Source organism: Marmota marmota, unplaced genomic scaffold (genome assembly GCF_001458135.2).
Source record: "Marmota marmota marmota unplaced genomic scaffold, marMar, whole genome shotgun sequence".
Classification (NCBI taxonomy): domain Eukaryota; kingdom Metazoa; phylum Chordata; class Mammalia; order Rodentia; family Sciuridae; genus Marmota; species Marmota marmota.
Window position 1 is genome coordinate 18,333 of NW_026000305.1, and position 18,981 is coordinate 37,313.

An 18,981-nucleotide genomic window follows, 5' to 3' on the forward strand; every position below is an offset into this window, starting at 1 on the left:
GCATCCCTTGAGAAGCCCCCATTGTGACAGGTCACATGGCTGCTTCTGCAGGCCTCCAGGGAGAGCATCTCACAGTCTCACAATCTCCAAATGCCAATCACTAGAAGTAGCATGTGTCTTTTCTCATGAGGATTTAGTCACAAACTGTCTTGGAGCAAGCCTGATGGATCTGCTTAAGAACAGCCAGGGTCTACGGGATGGGAGCGGAGGTGCACAGGGCCTTTTGGTCCTGGCCCTGTTGGCTCATGCCTGCATCAGGAGAGAAGAAACCCAGGACACACAGCACAAAACATGCAATATCACGCTTTATTGTAAAGATAAACAGCCATCTTTGGTGGGGAAAACACACATAACAACTAGCCATTTGGGAGGTTATGTTACCTGGCCTACAAGTTAACTCTGACTTCTTAGTCAGCCAGACCTGCAACCCCAGCAATGAGCGTGGACTTAAGTTGGTGACAGAAAACTACGATGTACATGAAGAGGAAGATGGCATCCAAGGGCTCCTTTCAGGACATCTGTTTGAAGGCCTCCCCTGGTATCTTTCCCTGGTTCTGGAGGGAAGGGGTCAGGATGTCAGAAGAGGCAGGTGCCCCAAGTTCCATGCCTAGGCCACATGGTCTCTACCTTCCCAATGGCCTAGAGACATCATCTTTCACCCACTTGAACCCCAGGCCTCACCTGGAGCATGGTGAAGACCTGACCCGCTCTGATGTAGTTCCACTGGTTGTCCTCCAGGCACCTGCAGTGGGACAAGAACAGGTGGTCTCCATTACTACCACAGGACAGACACGCTGGCCACAAAATGCCACCTCTTAACCTACGCTGCTCTTTTTCTGGGATGCACGTGCCAGAATGAGGACCACTGTAATGATGAAGAAAGATGTTGTGAAAACGAAAATGTCTGTCATGAACATTCATGCTCACCCAAATTCAAAGCAGAAAAATAGGGGTGTTCAAAAGCATAAAGGAGCTCGATCATACTGATAAAGGAAAGATGCTCAAGAAAATAACAAATTGAAATTCAAAGAGGAAGACTGGCCGATTGTGTCTGAATTGAGATATCAGATATACATTGCAGCACTTACTTTTTTAAGGTACACAATTCAGTGGTCATGTAGCACAGTCATAAGATTGTGCAGCCATGCCACCTACCCGATTCCAAGAGCTTTATATCACTCCCCATTTTCCCTGGCAACCACTATTCTGCTTTTTGTCTCTATGGCTTTGCCTATCCTGGACATTTCATATAAGCGGAACCATACAATATGTGGCCTTTTGTGACTGTTTTCTTCACATAGCATGATGTTGTCAGGATTCATCCTTGACATAGCATGTATCAGCACTATGTTCTTCTTAACGATTGAATGATATTCCGCTAGATGTAGTACCATATTTACCTATGCGTTCATCAGCAAGAAGGCATCTGAGCTGTTTGTACTTTCTGGCCAATACAAACAATTCTGCTACAAACATTTGAGTAAAATTTTTTTGAGTTCACGTTTTTATTGCTCATGGTATATATACTTAGGAGTGGGATTACCAGGCTACACAGTAACTCCGTGTTTAACTATCTGAGGAACTGCCAAAATGTTTCCCCCAGAGACTGTTCCATTTTATATTCCCACCAGTATAATGGGAGATTTCCAATTTCCCCACATCTTCAGCCAAACTTGTTCACTTTCATTTTATTAATTAAAGCCATCCTAGTGGATGTGAAGAGCCAACTCATTATGGCTTTGCTTGGCATTTCCCTACTGACTAATGATGATGAGAAATTCTTCAAGGGCTCTGTGGCCATGTGTGCATCTTCTTTGGAGAAATGCCTAGTCAAGTCCTCTCCCCATTTTCCCTGGGATGTTTGTCTTTTTATGGTGGAGTTTTAAGAAACGTTCATGTGTTCTTGCCAGATGTGTGATCTGCAAAACTGTCTCTCATTCTGTCAGTTGTCTTTGCACTTTCTTGATAGAATCCAATGATGTACAAAAGCTTTTAAATTCTATGAACTCTAGGAAGTCCAATTTACCTATTCTTCTTTGTTTCCTTGAGCTTCTGCTGTGTACCTAAGAAATAGTTGCCTAATTCAAGGTCATGATGATTTATACCCATGTTTTCTTCTTTGGGTTGTATAGCTGTGGCTCTTTAAGTCCTTCATCACTTTCAGTCACTGTTTGCTTACAGTGTAACTTGGGAGTGTGGGTCAAAATTCATGGCTTTGCAAGTGGACATCCAGTCATCCTAGTGCCCCTTGTTCAAGCCTTTTTGATTTTATAACCCCATGGCACTTTTTCCAACAGCCCAGATGATAGACAATTGGACCATAAATGTAAAGGTGCCTTAGGTAGACTCTCAGTTCTTTTCCATAGAGTCATGTTTGTCTGTATGTTGGTACCACAAGGTCTTGATGGCTACAGCTTTGTAGCAGGTTTTGAAGTTGGTAAGTGTGAGTCTCCTAACATTGTTCTTTTCCTTTGAAACTATTCTGGCTATCCTGCATCTGCTGCATTTCCATATAAACATTAGGATCACCTTGTCAACTCCTGCAAAGGAGCCAATGGGGATTTTGGTAGGGGTTGTGTTGAATCTGAAGATTCCTCTGGACAGCACTGGCACCTTACTGACATTACGTCTTCCACCCTGGGAACATGAGGTGTCTTTCCCCTTACTTACATCTTCTTTACTTTTTTCTTCAGCCATGCTTTGCCAAAGATTTCAGCACATGTGATTTTACTTTCTTTGATTACATTTGCTCCTAAGTGTTTTACTCCTTTTAAAAATATTTTTTTAGTTAGTTGTAAATGATCACAATATATTTCTTTCTTTCTTTCTTTCTTTTTTTTATGTGGTGCCAAGGGTCGAACTCAGTGCCTCACCTGTGCTAGGCAAGCACTCTACCACTGAGCTACAGGCCCAGCCTTGTTTTACCCTTTTTGATGCTATTGTAAATAGGCTTGTTTTCTTAATTTCATTTTGGATTGTTTACTGCAAGTACATAGAAATACCCATGAAATTTGTGCATTGATGTTGAATACTTGCTGAACTTGTATATTTATTCTAGTGGCTTGTCATGATGGGTTCTTTTGGACTCTTCATATGGAAGGTGATGACATTTGAGCACTATACTATTTTTGATATACTTTAAATACTTCAGTAAAAAAGTGTGCTACCTTTTTCATGGGCCCACTTTTACTGTGCAACAAATACCCACAGGTTTTTCCCCCAAATATCCTGGGAGTTTCCATTATTCACTCCCCTGCCCCACTCACATTTATACCCAACACTCACTTCTGAGACCACTCAAGTTTCATCCCAGACTGGATGGAGAAAGCCTGCACAGTTTCTTGCTGCTCTTGGGAGAGGGTGGACATGAAGCTGGAGCAGTGTGTGGGCATGGGGATGGAGAAGGCACTTTGGATCTCACCAGGGCTGGCATCCCTCACAATCAGCTGGTCATTTACGATGCACAGGCTGGAGAGAGAAAAAAAATAACAAACACTCCCTGAAACAACTGGCCAGGCAGATAACCCCACACTGCCTACCTCCTTAACCACTGCCACACAGCATCTGGATTCCTCCAATATCCCTACTGTAGCTGCCTCCCAGATTCCTAGGCTCCTACCCATAGTGCCCACCTTTGGAGACATTTTGTACCAGCTTCAGTGGTTTTGTAGATTTTTTTTTTTGCGGGGGGGGGGGGCTAGTACTGGGAATTGAACTCAGGGGTACTCAACCACTGAGCCACATCCCCAGCCCTATTTTGTATTGTTTTTGTTAGACACAGGGTCTCACTGAGTTACTTAGCACCTCGCTTTTGCTGAGGCTGGCTTTGAACTCGTGATCTTCTTGCCTCAGCCTCCCAAGCTGCTGGGATTACAGGCATGTGCTGCCACGCCCAGTGGACTTGTAGATTTAACCCCAATGCATTTTCTCCTACACAGCAGCCCCAGAGCCTGGGTACTCTTGTCCCCATTTTCAGAGGAGGACAGTGAGTCTCACCGAAAGGTCAAGTAATTTGGACCAAGGACATAGTGAGTGTTGGGATCAGGAAGAGAACTGTCATTCCCAGTTAAAAGCCCTTAGTCTTAACCACTAGGCTAGACTACTCATTGGATCTACCTGTTGGTCTTCCACTATGTGGAGAATATCCTGAGGACTCTGCCACCACATTCCTATACCACTGGTCCCAGGCTGAGAATGGTGCTCTCACCCGCCCCATAGCACTCACCTGGAATTGCTGCCAGGAGTAGCAACGAAGGTCCGGGTAAAGGCATGAACACATCCCTGAGACTTTCCTTCCACTTCAAGGACAACAAACAACACTCCCTTGGAGTTGCACATGCTTTACACATGCTCAAACAGCATCCCCCAGTCGGGCTCTTCCACTGGAGGAGGCCAGACCCAGACAATTGTTCACTTGGAGTCAGGAGGGCACGGCAGGAATGGGGAAGACAACTGGAACAATCCACTCCCAGCGATAGGGCCCCTACCACATGTTGGGCCCTGTGAAAACCTCTTCAAAAGTTCACTTGATCTTCATCTCACATCTGCCCAAGAGATGGGTTCTACTAGCCCCATTTAAAAAATGGCGAAAAAGAGAGGTCAAGTAGTTGGTCCAAGGCCACAGAGTAAGGACCTGGGAGGAGAGCCATGGAACCCCACAGCCTATGTCCCTAACACACACCGGAGCTGTGGGACAGACAGGCACAGACCACGTTCAGACCAGGATGCTTTGTGGGCAGAGTGGGAGCACCGAGGGAAGAGCCCCCAGGGAAGAACAGGAAGGAAAGGCCTAGAATCAGGGAAGCTGGGAGAGTTCTGAGAGGGTGCCCACCCAGGGGAGGGAGCAGCAGGCGATCTGAGGGGGTTGTATAGACACTCACCTTCCTTGAACAAACCATTCACAGAGAAGCAGAGCATTGTTTCCTGAAAGGGGGCAATGCAGGAACTCAGGATCTGCTTAACCTCCTACCCACCTCCAGCTTTCTGGTCCCACCCCAGGGAGGAAGCAGGTGCTCACCGTCTGGAACCACATGTCCACCACAAAGGAGCTGAGGTCATGCCGAGTCTTGGGCAGCACGCAGAAGGTATCCAAGATGTCACGTTTTGTGTGCTTCAGTTGCTTCCACTGGTCTGTAGAGGACAGGAGAAGCAAAGATGAGGGGGGCTGCCACACCCTTGCCCTTGACCCCCGTGACTGACCCTTTGACACCCCCTTATGCTGCCGCTGCCCAGTCTTCCCCATCACACACTTACAGGAATTCCTGAGCTTCCTCATATTCTTGCTATCCTTGATGAATTTGCACAAGCTATTCCTAGGAGAAAAAGAGGAGCAAAGGATCGTGGTCCAGCCAGTGCCGCTGTGGCAAGGAGCTGGCATGTGTCTGCGGGGATGTGGGGGGAGTCACAGTGCCCCAGACCAGGGTCAGAGCTGATCACAGATACTCACTGGGCTGAGTCCTTAGGATGGAAGAGAATGGTCAGAGAGAAGCATGCCTTGTTGTGGTAAGCACTGAGGAGACCCTCTCGATCTCCATGGTCATAGATCAAGTAATACCTGTGAGGGAGCAAAGAGGACAGGCTAACTCTGTGGCTGAGGGCCCACAGGAGACCAGAAAACTCCTATGTGCAGACCTGTGCTATGGTAGTCCACACTGTCCCAGGCCTTCCCTTCCTCAAGGTCTCAGGGGAACTTACTCTTGCAGGAATTGCAGAACTAGATTCTTTAGGGTCTCAGTTCCTTTAGACTCTTCCTGGAATTAAAAGGTCATTCTAGTCTCTGTGGTGGCTAAAGCCTACCCTGCAACACCCCCATCTCTTTTGGTGCTTCTTTCTCACCGTGCAGGGTTTTATTAACTTGGGGGCATCAAGGTCGACGACAATTGGTGTGGGTAACTCCTGGCCATCCTTGAGAAGGGAAGAGGAAGTCAACAGTGCAGCTCAGGGTGGTGGCACTGCAAGAGCAAGGAGTTGAACAGGCCCAAGGGGAAACAAGGGCCAGAGGCCACGTATAAATAGGCCCTGGAAAATCCATGGGTGAGATCACACTTGGTGTCTGCATCATGAGCTCTTGGAAATCTCTACCAGTATATGCACCCTGTGAGTGGGTGTGTATGGGTGTGTGCACGTGTGTTCTCCCTAGGGAAAATGTCCATGCCATGGAGAATCCATGCCCTTTAAGAAGGATGAGGGTCTGGTGCACACGTAATCTAGGCAAGGCCCACAGGGCCTGGGGCCAGCGGGGAGGTCAGGCATGTGAGTAAGGAGACAAGACCGGAAGTGCGTACTTACCAGGCGTAACAAATTGGGGAAACAATCCTGGATAGCACTGTGCAAATGAAAAATCTAATGAAGTGAGGTGACAGTGGAGGGTTGTGCACACTCTCTCCCTCTTGCTCTCTTCCCTCTCCTTTCCCCTGGGTACCTCCCATCTACACTAGCCTGACCCCCTCCTCCAGGGCCCACCCTGCCTCCCTTACCTTCTTCCAGGTCCCCCCATGGAAGGCTCTGAAGGGAGCAGGGAATGGGGTGGGAGACCAGGGCTCTGCTACTGTGCTGGGTGTCCAGCCTTCCGTGGGGCATGGCCTGGCCAGACCAAGACCAGATCATACTCTCGCCTCCCAGGATAGGATGCTGGGCGGGGTGGGGGTTTGGTGAGTGAGACAGGCAGGGGAAGGCAGGGGTATGGCCACAGAAAGGGAATAAAGGTAGGGGAGGGAGAGACGGTGATAGAGGAAGCAAAGCAAAGGGAAGGGGAAGATGCAGCCCTGGTGCTGGAGGTCAAAGTGGAAGTGAGAAGAAACCAGCTCCCCTACTGCAGCCCATTCCTTCACCTGCCCTTGGCTGGCCCTGCGGCCCCAGGCAGGAATGCAAACATGTACCTGCTGGGCTCGGGCCCACAGGATGCAGGTTCAGCCTCTGTCTCCCGTGTGGGCCCAGAGGGGGCCAGGTATGGGAAAAGGAGCTGCCCCCAGGGGAGGTGTCATTCCAGCACCAGTAGTGAAGAATCAGGCACCAGCTCAGCATGTGACAGAGGGTCTGTGGCCCCCTCTTATGAGCACCAGGTTCCCTCATGGTGGTTCCTGTGCACCTGTGCCTGTCTGAGTCAGTGTCTTGCCCAAGGAAGCATCTTGACTTGGGCTACCAGGGCTGCTCTGAGGGACGAGGTTGGATGTGGGATGTGGAGTGGAGCAGCAGTGCCCCTGAGCAGCCTGTGCTCCCGCCTCCTCCTCCTCCTCCTCCTGCCCCTCCTTTGCCCTCTGCCTTCCCCTCCTGTCTTGGGAAGGCCTCTGCTTGCTGGCAGTGGCCTACCTCTGGCTCCTTGACTCAGGGAACCCAAGTTTCTCCCCAAGGAGGAAACAGTTTCCACCAATGGCCTAGAGGAACAGATGTTGTGACGGTAGCCACCCAGGGCCCGGGCCCTCACCACGGGGCATGAAATCTCTCCTTGTCAGCCTGGGATAGGAAGGGGAACCTTTTTGGAACATGAGAAGAAGGGCCACTCATAGGACAGGGGAGGGAAGCCCAGCCCCATCTTCGGAGGGCTTGCTGGAGGAGGCCAGTGCAGAGGGGCGGGAAACACACCCCAGTCCAGCTGAAAAAGGGGAGCAGGTCGCAAGAAGGAAAGCAGACCTGTGGGCACAGCTGAGGGACACAGATAGAGGAGAGGGCGTGGCCTGTGATCCTTCCAGAGGGCCAAGGTTGCATCCTCCTGCAGAGGTGGACTTCAGGGGGAGCTCAGGCTCCCAAGAGGCAAAGGTCCCCAGGAAGGGTGACAGGTGTTACCAGGCATTATCTACCTTACATAAGCAGACTGCTCTGGGAAGTCACTGCACAGAGGGTTCCCTTCTAGCCACAGCTCTTCCAGCTCCATCCCTTTCAGCTTCTCCAACTCCTTGGAGGTCCTCAGCTGAGAAAGATGGGGAGGGAACCGGTTAAGGAGACCCAGGGAGAGAGGGACACCTGGGAACCTGCACCCAGACTCTGGGACCCTCACTCCAGTTGCCTTTGTCTGCCTCCTGCCAGCACCCTGCTGTGCCCTACCAGCCACCCTCAATGCAATTTTGTTTTCATCTGGCTCTCTCTTCTCACCTCATTTTTGGAGAGGTTCAGGATCTTGACATGGGGGGCTTTCTCTACAATGTCAGACAGGCCATCCAGCCGGTACAGTTTGTTGTTTCGCAAGTTCAGGGACAGCAGCTTGTGGGAGGAAACATAAGAGTGATGGGGACTTTCTAGCACCTGGTGGGCACATCTGCCCTAAATGCCATCCCTTCCACCCCTCTATCTAAATACCGGCCCTGGGCCTAAGGTCTCACCTCTGGGAAATTCCTTTCAATGATCTGCAGGGTAGCAAACATGCAGTTTCTTCGATTCAGGATCATGTCAATGTCACAGCCCACCAGGTCTTTGGGAAGCCAAGACAAGGGAATCAGAAGGGTAAGAGGGGTCCAGCTGGATCAGTGCCAGCACAAACCCTCCCCACATATGATTGAAGAAGAAGGAGGAGGAGGAGGAGGAGGAGGAGGAGAGCTCAAACTATCCCAATTTGCCGCCGCCGACATGATTCTATATTTAGAAGACCCCCAAAACTCTACTGGTAGGCTCCTGGAACTCATAAACAAATTCAGCAAAGTAGCAGTGTTTAAAATCAACACCAATAAATCAATCATATTCTATACACCAAGGATATTGGCTGAAAGAGAAATCACGCATACTATCCCCGTTACAATAGCCTCAAAAAAATAAATAAATAAAATGTGTGGGAATCAACCTAATAAAAGAGGTGAAAGATCCCTATAACAAAAACTACAGAATTTGCTAATGAAAGAAATTGAATTAGACCTCAGAAAATGGGAAGATCTCTCACGTTCCTGGATAGGCAGAATCAATATTATCAAAACGGCCAAGAGCATTATACAGTTTTAATGCAATTCCTATAAAGATCTCAATGACGTTCTTCACAGAAATAGAAAAACAATCATGAAATTCATTTGGAAAAACAAGAGGCCCAGAATAGCCAAAGCAATCCTTAGCATGAAAAGTGACACAGGAGGCATCACAGTAGCAGACATTAAATAATACCAAGGAGTTATAGGAATAAAAACAGTATGGTATTGTCACCAAAACAGACATGAAGACCAATGGAACAGAATAGGAGACACAGAGACACACCCACATAATACAGTTATCTCATCCTAGACAAAGGCACCATTAACTTACATTGGAGAAAGGATAGCCTCTTTAAGGAGTGGTGCTGAGAAAATGAGAAATCCATATGTAATAGAACGAAATTGAACCCCTCTCTCTCACCCTGCAAAAGACTCAACTCTAAGTGGATTGAGGACACAGGCATTAGACCAGAGACCCTGCACTTACAAATAGAAAAAGTAAGCCCAAGTCTCCAACATTTCAACATGTCAGTCCTCAAGAAGACTCCAAAAGCGCAAGGAGTATAAATCAAGAATCAACAAATGGGATGGTATCAAGTGGAAAAGCTTTTTCACAGCACAGGAAACAATCAAGAACGTGTACAGAGATCCTACAGATGGGGAGAAAATCTTCACCACCAGTACCTCAGGTAAGGTGTTAATTTCCACAGTATACAAACAACTCAGAAAAGTGGCACCCCCTTTCTCCACAGAAAAGCCCTCTTCACCATGGCTGATTTTAGGACTGTCAGCAAAAGAGTCCCTGAGAAAGAGTCCAATGTAGATAAACTTCTTATTTTCATGTCGCCCTGTTTACTTGGCCACTGGCCGAGAAGATACCAGCACTCCAGGTGCTGGGCACCCCCTTACTAGTTTTCACAAACGTATCCAGTATAGTACTTTGAAGAAATGTGCAAACAAGGCCTCTGGCCTTGAGCTGGGCTTCACAGAGATGTCTACATTTTTAAGATAAGTTACAATTGGGCTCCATGGTAACAGCTGGCAGGGGGAGGAAAGAAAGGGGAGAAGAAGCTCTCCCCTTCTCAAGTGTTGTCCTTGAAGAGTTAACTTGCCCACTTGCCCAGAACAGTGAAAGAAAAAGCTGCTATTATGTGAACTTCTGCAGACTGTGAACTTCTGAGCCCCTCCCCTTACACACTGGGTATAAAACTCTGAAACTCCCTGAACTCAGGGTTCAGGGGATTAATTGATTTCAGCAAAAGCTGTGCCCTCTGAACCTGACTGCAGCCAAATAAAACTATTTCCTGCTATATTCGGTGCCTTGCCTCATTTGTCCCTACAACATTACCACTCGAAAAATAAATAAACCAATGCATAAACGGGCAAAGGAACTGAACAAACACTTTACAGAAGAAGAAATATGAATGCTCAAAAGGTATATGAAAACGCGTCCAACATCTATAGCAATTAGAGAAATGCAAATCAAAACTACACCGAGATTCTATCTCCCTCCAGTCAGAATGGCAATTATCAAGAATGCAAGTAACTATAAATGTTAGCAAGGATGTGGGGAGAAACGTACTCTCATACATTGCTGGTGGGACTGCAGATTCGCGCAACCACTATGGAAAGCAGTACGGAGAGTCCTTAGAAACCTTGGAATGGAACCACCATATGACTCCGTTATCGCACTCCTTGGTTTATACCTAAAGGTCTTAAAATTGTTAATAGCATACTACAGTGACAAAGCCACATCCATGTTTATAGCAGCTCAACTCACAACAGCCAAGCTATGGAAGGAACCTAGGTGTCCTTCAACGGATGAATGGATAAAGAAAACATGGTATATATACACACAATGGAATATTACTCAGCCATACAGAATGAAATTATGGCATTTGCCCGTGAATGGATGGAACTGGAGAATATGATGCTAAGTGAAGTAAGCCAATCCTCCTCCCAAAACAAAGGCCAAATGTCATCTTTGATTTCTGGATGCTAACCGCAAACAAGGGAGGTTGGAAGGGGAATAACAGAAATCCCCTGGATTAGACCAAGGGAAACAAAGGGAAGGGAGTGGGGAGCAGAAAAGGAAAGACAGTAGAATTAATAGGACATAACTTCCCTAGCCTTGTATTCATATATATAACCAAGATAACGCCACATCCTGTATGACCACAAGAGAGGCATCCTAAGTAGAATAAGTTATACTCTATGTACGTATAATCTGCTAAAATGCGTTCTACTCTCATATGTATAATTTAAAAGAGCAAATAAGAAAAACCCTCCCCAAGCTGAATCCCTACCTCCTCGTCCCAGGAAAACCCCTCTGCCCTCACCTGCCCTAGAATTACTGTGGTCGGTAATACCTGGATCAAATCGGAGCTTCTGGAGGTCGAGAGCTTGCTGGGAGACATCATATCGTTTTCTCATGGTCAACTGCAGAGGCAGAGATGGAGAAAGTGGCTCTGAGGCTGTGTGGGGGCGTGGTGACAAGAATCATCGTGTCAGGAGGTGAGAGCAGGTAGGATCCGGGGAGTGGGCACACAGCATGCCTTGAATCTGCACTACCTTTAGCTGCTCCACTTGTTCTGCTGAGAACTTATTCTGCACAGAGTAGGGTACAGCAGAAGGGCTGACTAAGACCAATATCTGTGGGAAGGAGAGGTAGGGTCAACAACAGGCCCACTAATCCCAAAGACGACAACCAGCCCCTAGTCCATCCTCCCTCCCCAAGACATGGTGCAGGGACAGCCCCTAGCACACACCTTTACATCATTGTCATCGCAAATCTTGTAGCTGACATCCTTCAATGCCGAGGCCGTGCCTGCATCCCGGACAAAGAACCGGGCCCGATTTCTGATGTAATGGAACTACACAGGCAGTGAGGGCAGAAGCAATGGTATCAGATGACAATGGCCCCTGCTGAGCCAGGCCTCTCCCCCTCCCCTGTGCCCACTCAGCTGGCTTCACCATCCTCTCTTACATCGACCGGGGTGAAGGGGACACTGCAATGGCCCTGGATTGAATTCATTAGCCATGCCTTGTCATACTTTCTCCCATATGGAATCTAAGGATAAAAAGAAAGAGTCAGAGCAGAGGAGACAGCAAGGAATTAGGATGGAGGACAGACCCAGCCAAGTGCTATTTTCTTGCCTAGCATTAAAAGACTTCTAAAGCATGAGTCCATGTTTCTGCACTCAATACTGATTTCCAGAATCCCCTTTCTTTCCATTCAGCTCTCCTGCAAGTGGAGGTGTTTAACAGATGCTGTTTAATGTCATTTTCCTTCTTTCAGGTTCCAGAAGAGCCTACTTAATGCAGACCTTTCCAAGACACTCACTGTCACTTTGAACCATCTCCTCTTCACTCCATCTCGTATCTCCTTCCCCATTTCTCTCCCTCGAGTCTTTTTCTCTCTCCACAGAGTCACATGGGTAGGCTCTTCATCATGCCATTTCCCTCTCCTGTGGTCATGGTGGGCTGAATAAGGTGTGCTGGTGAAGGGGGAGAAGGTGGTTTCCATCAATGCTTAGGAAGGCTTCTACACCCCCGCCCCTCCTCCCTGATGCCAGGGTGAGAATGAGGACTGCTCTACCAGGATATGCCTCATCCACTGTTCTTCAGTTTTCCAGTGAGAGAAGAAAAGGAAGGCCACACAGAGTGGTCCAGGGGCTGCTGCCCACAACCCAGGCTGCCTAGTCACTTACTACCTGACTTGGGATTCATCATGGACATCCCTCATCCCCATGTTCCCATTATCCTCCTGGAGGCATGAAGGTGGAAGCTCATACCCAGTATGCTCATAATGAAGCTTCCTCCTGCCAGAGTTGCTCCAGGACAAACTCCCACATCTCTTCCTTCCTTGAAGGGTACTGCATTTGTCCCTGTATTCTGAAACTGGGAACAAAAACACAGGTATAAAGACACATCAATGGTCCACTTACGATGTACCGCATCTTGGGCTAACACAGCGGAAGGACAAGCAAAGTGTCAGCCTGCCCCAAGAAGCAATCACACCACCCCCCAAAGCAAACTCCTCTGTCTGTTCAGATAGGAGCGCTTTATCTCACAGGTGATGCAATTAGAGGAGACACGGTGGAAGAGGAAGCAACTCTGTTGGACCTTTTACTACATGGAGCAGGACTGAAAAGGATCAGGGGTGCATCTGCCCTTGGGTTAGGCTTCACACACATCAGGCAGCTGTCCTACCCCTGCCTTCTCTGAGGCTTCTCCGATTGCCACCAATGGCTGGGAGGCAACTTCTGTCACCTGCCCAGATCCAATCAGCCCCCAGAACTAACTGTGAACAATCAGCTAGCTGAGTGAGCTTCCTTTGCTGGTGTAGTAAAAGCTTTAATGAGGGTTGGGAGGAATCCACCCTCGCCCTCAACAATACTCCGCTTGAAATATTCAGAGCAAGCTTTCCTTCTGCACAGCCTGCAATGCTTTCAGCCCAGGACAGGACTCTTCCTAAACTCTATGCTTCTGTAACAAGGGTCTGAATGACAAACTGGAATGAGCAGCTTCAAATACAATCCCCAAATGTGTGGGGACTTTCCTGTTCTCTCTGTTATTGATTCCCAGTTTGATTCCAAATGCGCAGGGAATGTCCTCTGTATGACTTCAGTTGATGTAGATTTGTTGAGGTGTGTTCGGTAGCAGAGAAGATGCTCTCTCTGTGCAGATGGTTCAGGCACTTGAAAAAGATCCCAATTCGCCAATTAAAATTGTAATCATGGTAGAAAGGAGATCAGTAGAGCAGAGCGAGCAGATCAGAGGGAGGGAGGAGGAAAGGGAAAAGGAAGGTACTGGGGAATGAGACAGATCAAATTATGTGCATGTCCAAATATGGCATTCTGAATCCTGGCATCGGGTGATATTTGCACCAATGCACCAATGAAGATATTTCAAAAGGGTACTCTCCCGATGTTGATTACTTACATCCTGTTACTGTATCATATCACGCAGGTCTTGTAAACCATACCTGCTTTGCTGCCCAGGAATGCCAGAGTATGGAGTACTGAAGGCCCCAACTCTCGCTGTAGATGTAGCTATTTCTCCATTCAGGTCCATCAGTGTTGTTTTTGTTGTTGCTGCTTTTGCTGTTTCAGGTACTTTGAGTCTCGGTACCTACATACCTAGCATCATTATTACATAGTATGTATGTAATACCCCTCTCTGTCTCTCCTTAATTGTCTTTGATCTGATTTTGAGTGTGTTGGACAATGCAGCCTGAGCCTCAAGGTGTGTGTGTGTGTGTGTGTGTGTGTGTATAAATACACTCATATCATTTGGATTGTATCTGACCCTGGATTTTCTCCTAGGAGTTGCTGTTGCTTTTCAATCCCCACATTCCCCACCCAGATAACGAATTCATCAGGTGGAAAGACTTGAAACATTCTTTTCTTCTTTGTTTGGGGGCAGGGATGGCATCTACAGAAATAAGATACTCTCAATTCCCTCTCCCACAGGTAGACTCACTGGGCTTATTTTACTGATGCCAGAGTTGACTGAAAACATGTACCAGCAGAACGCAATATTAGTGCTTTGGTGGAGATGGGGATTAAGGTAGCCAGAACGTCAGAAAACAACTTGCTCTTAGGCTCTAACCATGAAGATTCCCTAGGTGTGTGAGTTATACATTTCATGATTTAATGATTCCCATTGCCTCAGGACACAGTTATGGATAGAAACTGGTCCATTCCTGAGCACTCTGCGACATCCTGATGAGGACCAGGCCTCGGGTGAACACCTCCTAGGGGCAGGAGGGAGGGGCGATCATTGCTTTCACACAGTGAAATCCACTGAGTGACCTACTCTCAGCACAGTCCTGTTCAACTTTTCAGACTCTCCCTGTTGGGGGTAAGGCACTGGAGGTGAAATTCCATGTTAGTACACCATTTGACACAGATGTTCCACTTGCCCAGCTGCAGAAGTTTGCATGTATCATGGAATATTCTTTTTCTCTCCCACTCGACAGCAAACAGATCAAGAAATTCTCTTGGCTTTATGTTTAAAATATCCCAGAGTCAGGTATGGTGCTGGATGCCTATAATCCCAGTGACTTGGGAGGATGAGGCAGGAGGACTACAAATTCCAGAGCAACCTCGGCATCTTAGGGAGATCCTGTCTCAAAATTTAAAAAAGGGCTGTGAATGCTGCCGCATGGTAGAGCTGCCCTGGGTTCAATCCCCAATATTGAAAAAAAGAAAACACAAAAATAAAGCAAAGAAAACATCATACCACATGTATATATATTTTATTTTTAATTTTTTTTGTTTTTAGTTGTTGATCAACCTTTATTTATTTATTTATATGCGGTACTGAGAATCAAACCCAGTGTCTCACACATACCAGGCAAGTGCACTACTGCTGAGCCACAATCCCTGCCCCTGTGTGTATGTATGTATGTATGTATGTATATGTATGTATGTGTGTGTGTGTGTGTATATATATATTTTTTTTAAAAAAAAATATATACATATAACATACAAACACACCCCCTAGCATCTAGTTACTTCTCACTCCCTCCATTGGTCACCATCTATCTCCTAAATTAGACTGCCTCCCATTCCATCTGGTACCTCTGATTTCATGCCTGCTCAATTATCATATGTTACCTACACAACAGGCAGAGTGAGCTTTTTTTTTTTTTAAAGCACATCTCAAATCATGGTATTCTTCTGCTCAAATCCTACAATAGGGGTTTGGAGACCATTAATATGATAAAGAACCACAAGTCCATGATGATACTCGAAATAATGACAAAAAGCAACCTTACAGGTGGCATTTGGAGAATGCCATTTTCATGAAAGTTCATAATCAAAAAGAAAACATTACATATTAAACATATAGAGTTCTGGCAGAGTCTGAGTCATTTTGAGAAAATGAGTTCATCAATAATAGCACTGAGAGGAAAGTATAAAAGTGAGCTTAAAAATGCCTACAGCTGCAACGTCAGGCAAGGCTCTGTGCTGTGAATCACTGGGGACAGAGGGCGTGGGATAAAAAGCCACCATGGGCCCTGACAGTCTGAGATATTGAAGACAAAACACACATAGGTGCACATCCACTTACTGAATTCCTACATCTCAGCCCAGTCCCTGGCTCATGGCCCTGCTGCCATAACCAAAGGCCCTGACAGGAGTATGAGAAAGGAGGTAGAGCCTCTCTGCCTGGGTTGGCCTGCGTCCCCCTCAGGCTCCACCATATATTATCAGAGCCTACTTTTGGGAACTGCCACATGAGCACCCACTAGCATTGAGCGACAGGAATGTATAGATGTGGCAAGCCAGCCATGGGCTCTGTGTGTGAGCTGTGAGCATCTTTAGCATACAAAGTGGACTGAACTGATGATGGAACTTTCTCTGTGCTGTGCAAGTATGTGTGCCTTTCACTTGATTTGCCTTGGAATATCACATACCACATGAGATGGCATGGCCTTCCAAGATGTCAGTCAACCTGCTTATCTGCAAGACATCACAAGCTAGACTCAATCCCCTGAATCCTGATCCCTTGCCTCATTTGAATGGCTTCTCCCTCAATAAAATTTGGTTCTAGGAGTGCTCTTTATTTTTCTTGCCTGCCTTGCCTCCTTTGTTGGAACTGGGTAGAAGAGCCATCACAGAATCCAAATAAAAAGGTATTTCTTTATCTTTGTGTGATTATTTCATGCCAGCCCAGTTCACCTGGAGTGACTCTGACTGGTTTAGTCTTGTTTGTGAAAAATGGTGCCCAAACAGGGATTCCAGGTTGAATTTTAGAAATTTAGTGGGTATGGAAAATATCTCTCATAGTTAAGCACTCAGCATTTCAAAGTATTATGGGTTAAGTTGTATAAAGTAAGTGAATTAGAGGAAAATGTGTTACGTTAAACTTACAGCATCTGGGGCTTTTTCGTCTTTAGAAAGACTGAAAAATTTCATTTTTTTGCTATTCTAGAGAACCTAATTAATTATAGAGAATCCTCTCCCATGGAAAAAGTGCTTTGATGGATTTTTTTTTTTTTGGATTTTTTATGTGAATTTTTATATTTTGAAAATTAAGTAATGATTTTTGGGTTATATGCTAGAAATCTGTGCTTGGAGAGTGAGAGAAAGGAAAGAGACTTTTGTGGTAAGCCTTGATACGTAGAATTCTTTACCTATAGAGAAGTGAATTTTATTTTTCTATTGTTTTTTTGTAAGTACTCAGTTAGTTTATACTGAACCCCCTTTACTACATTCTTGTCCTGCCAATATCAGGAGTAGCTGTGACTCAGCAGCTGTTCTGTGATGAATTCAAGGCTTTAGCCATTATTCCCTATGGTTTCTGTAACTAGATCTACCGCAAGCAATATTCTGCCCTTTAAAAAAACCTAGTTTGACAAGTGTGGTATCCCTTGAGGCCAGCCAGTGCTGGAATCTACCAAGGGGCCCATTTTGGGGGTTGAAAGAGTTTTGAGATGCTAGCAAGAGAGTGTACACTGTGGAGGGAGAATGCAGGTAGATGGTCCTTTGACTGAGAGAATGCTACCCACTTACCCTGGCTCCAGAGCTGCGGGCTACGGGAGACAGGAGCAATGATGTGCAAAGGCATGGATGAATACCAGGGTACAGCGGGATACTGATATGGCCATCCAGCCATAGGACTACCAACACTGGTATAAACTTTTTGAAGCGCCCATGAGAACGTTTGCACTGGGAAGAGGATGGGAGCACAACTGCTCTCTCCAAGGGTGATAGCCGCAACTAGCAGAGACATTGGGCCAAACTGGCTTTTGCTCCCGCCCACAGGGATGGAGGCACAGCTGCAGCAGCGCAAGTGGGACCGCCGGCCCACCTATGAATCCAGAGTTCTGGAGGGCCATCCCAGGGAACATCCACGAGGCACTGCACTGGAGGAATTCCAAGCAGGACCGCGGACTCAGGCACAGACAAAGGCTGGGAGTCCAGCCAGGCGGCAGTGGTAGCCACTGGCTCCACCCTTGTTTCATCACCATAGTAACCACCCAGAGCCTAGCTGGCCTGATCCTGACTTCCCGCTTCTGCCTCGGGCAGGCTGGCCCATTGGCCAGGGAACTGGCGAAATGCCCATGCAATGTGGTTGCAAGGAGATTTAGAATGGAGGTACGAATGGACATCTAACATGGGAGCTAGACACCACACGGAACCGCTTTCCACAGGAGAGGAAGGGTGAAGCTAACCAAAGGGTCCTTTGTTGTTCTTAGTGCAAACTGCTATGAAAGCCTAGCCAAGCCAGCCCGGGGCCACACCCAGTGACAACTAGTTCCAATAACCATGATATCCGTTTGTGGGAGCACAGACTGGACCGCACCAAAACACGGACGTGTGTCACTGGGCGTGGCAAAGACTCAACCAGAACTGCTAGTAATTGGACATGTGAAATGCACAGGACCTCAGGCAAAACTTTGGGTTGCACCTTGGGTCCATCCATGTCGGTCCACGGAGAAACCCTTCAGCTATGAGGCTGCCGGACAAAATGGCGAAAAATCCCGCCTTCTGTGTTTTTTCGGCCTTTCCTTTGGTCCTTCCCTCTGTCAGTCAAGCAGGGCTTCTGGTTCCGCCTCCCAATTACTAAACCAAACCTTGTATTACACAGGTTGGCCAACCAAGCTGCGGAACCTGCCTTTTCACAGTTACCTTAAGGATACACACCTATCAGAATCCTTTTTCCCTCGTGATTTTCAGTAAAAATAATTCCTTTTGAGGTACAATTTGATTTGGCAAACTTCTTTATTACAGCCCTCTACCTGACTTGTTCTTAAAGCTAAACAAGCTAATTTGTTCTCTTTATGGTAATATTACTGAATAATACTGCATTAATGAAGGACTTCATGCAGGTGCTTCATTATATGATTTTTTTAAAGGTTATGTATGGGGACACATTTGATTGCCACGAGATTAAAAACAAAAGGCCAGCAATCTGAGAAAATTTTCTCATAACCTCTTGTGGCAATCAAATATCCTTATTCTTTTTCGTTTCTAACTATGTAAATACAGACTATAGACAGATATGTGCACAGAAATTTTGTGACATCACATAGAGGTTAGGGTGCACTCCCAGTTAAAAGTAAGTTAAAATAGATCCA

The 18,981-nt window shown here is 46.7% G+C and overlaps 1 protein-coding gene across 1 annotated transcript; it reads right to left on the reverse strand.

Annotated features, from left to right (window-relative positions):
* Positions 1-292: 292 nt before the first annotated feature.
* LOC107156029 (nuclear RNA export factor 2-like) lies at positions 293-18,326 on the reverse strand. Its single transcript, XM_048797283.1, has 22 exons — positions 18,312-18,326; positions 17,414-17,711; positions 12,599-12,788; positions 12,232-12,385; positions 11,875-11,958; positions 11,657-11,761; positions 11,460-11,540; positions 11,258-11,327; positions 8,316-8,404; positions 8,089-8,196; positions 7,797-7,906; positions 6,289-6,325; positions 5,836-5,904; positions 5,695-5,750; positions 5,447-5,554; positions 5,254-5,312; positions 5,018-5,130; positions 4,881-4,923; positions 4,226-4,298; positions 3,286-3,468; positions 682-742; positions 293-554 (listed from the first exon to the last, which is right to left on the reverse strand). Exons 1-22 carry the CDS (start codon positions 18,324-18,326, stop codon positions 510-512), a joined length of 2,151 nt encoding a protein of 716 aa, XP_048653240.1. The 3' UTR covers positions 293-509.
* Positions 18,327-18,981: the final 655 nt, after the last annotated feature.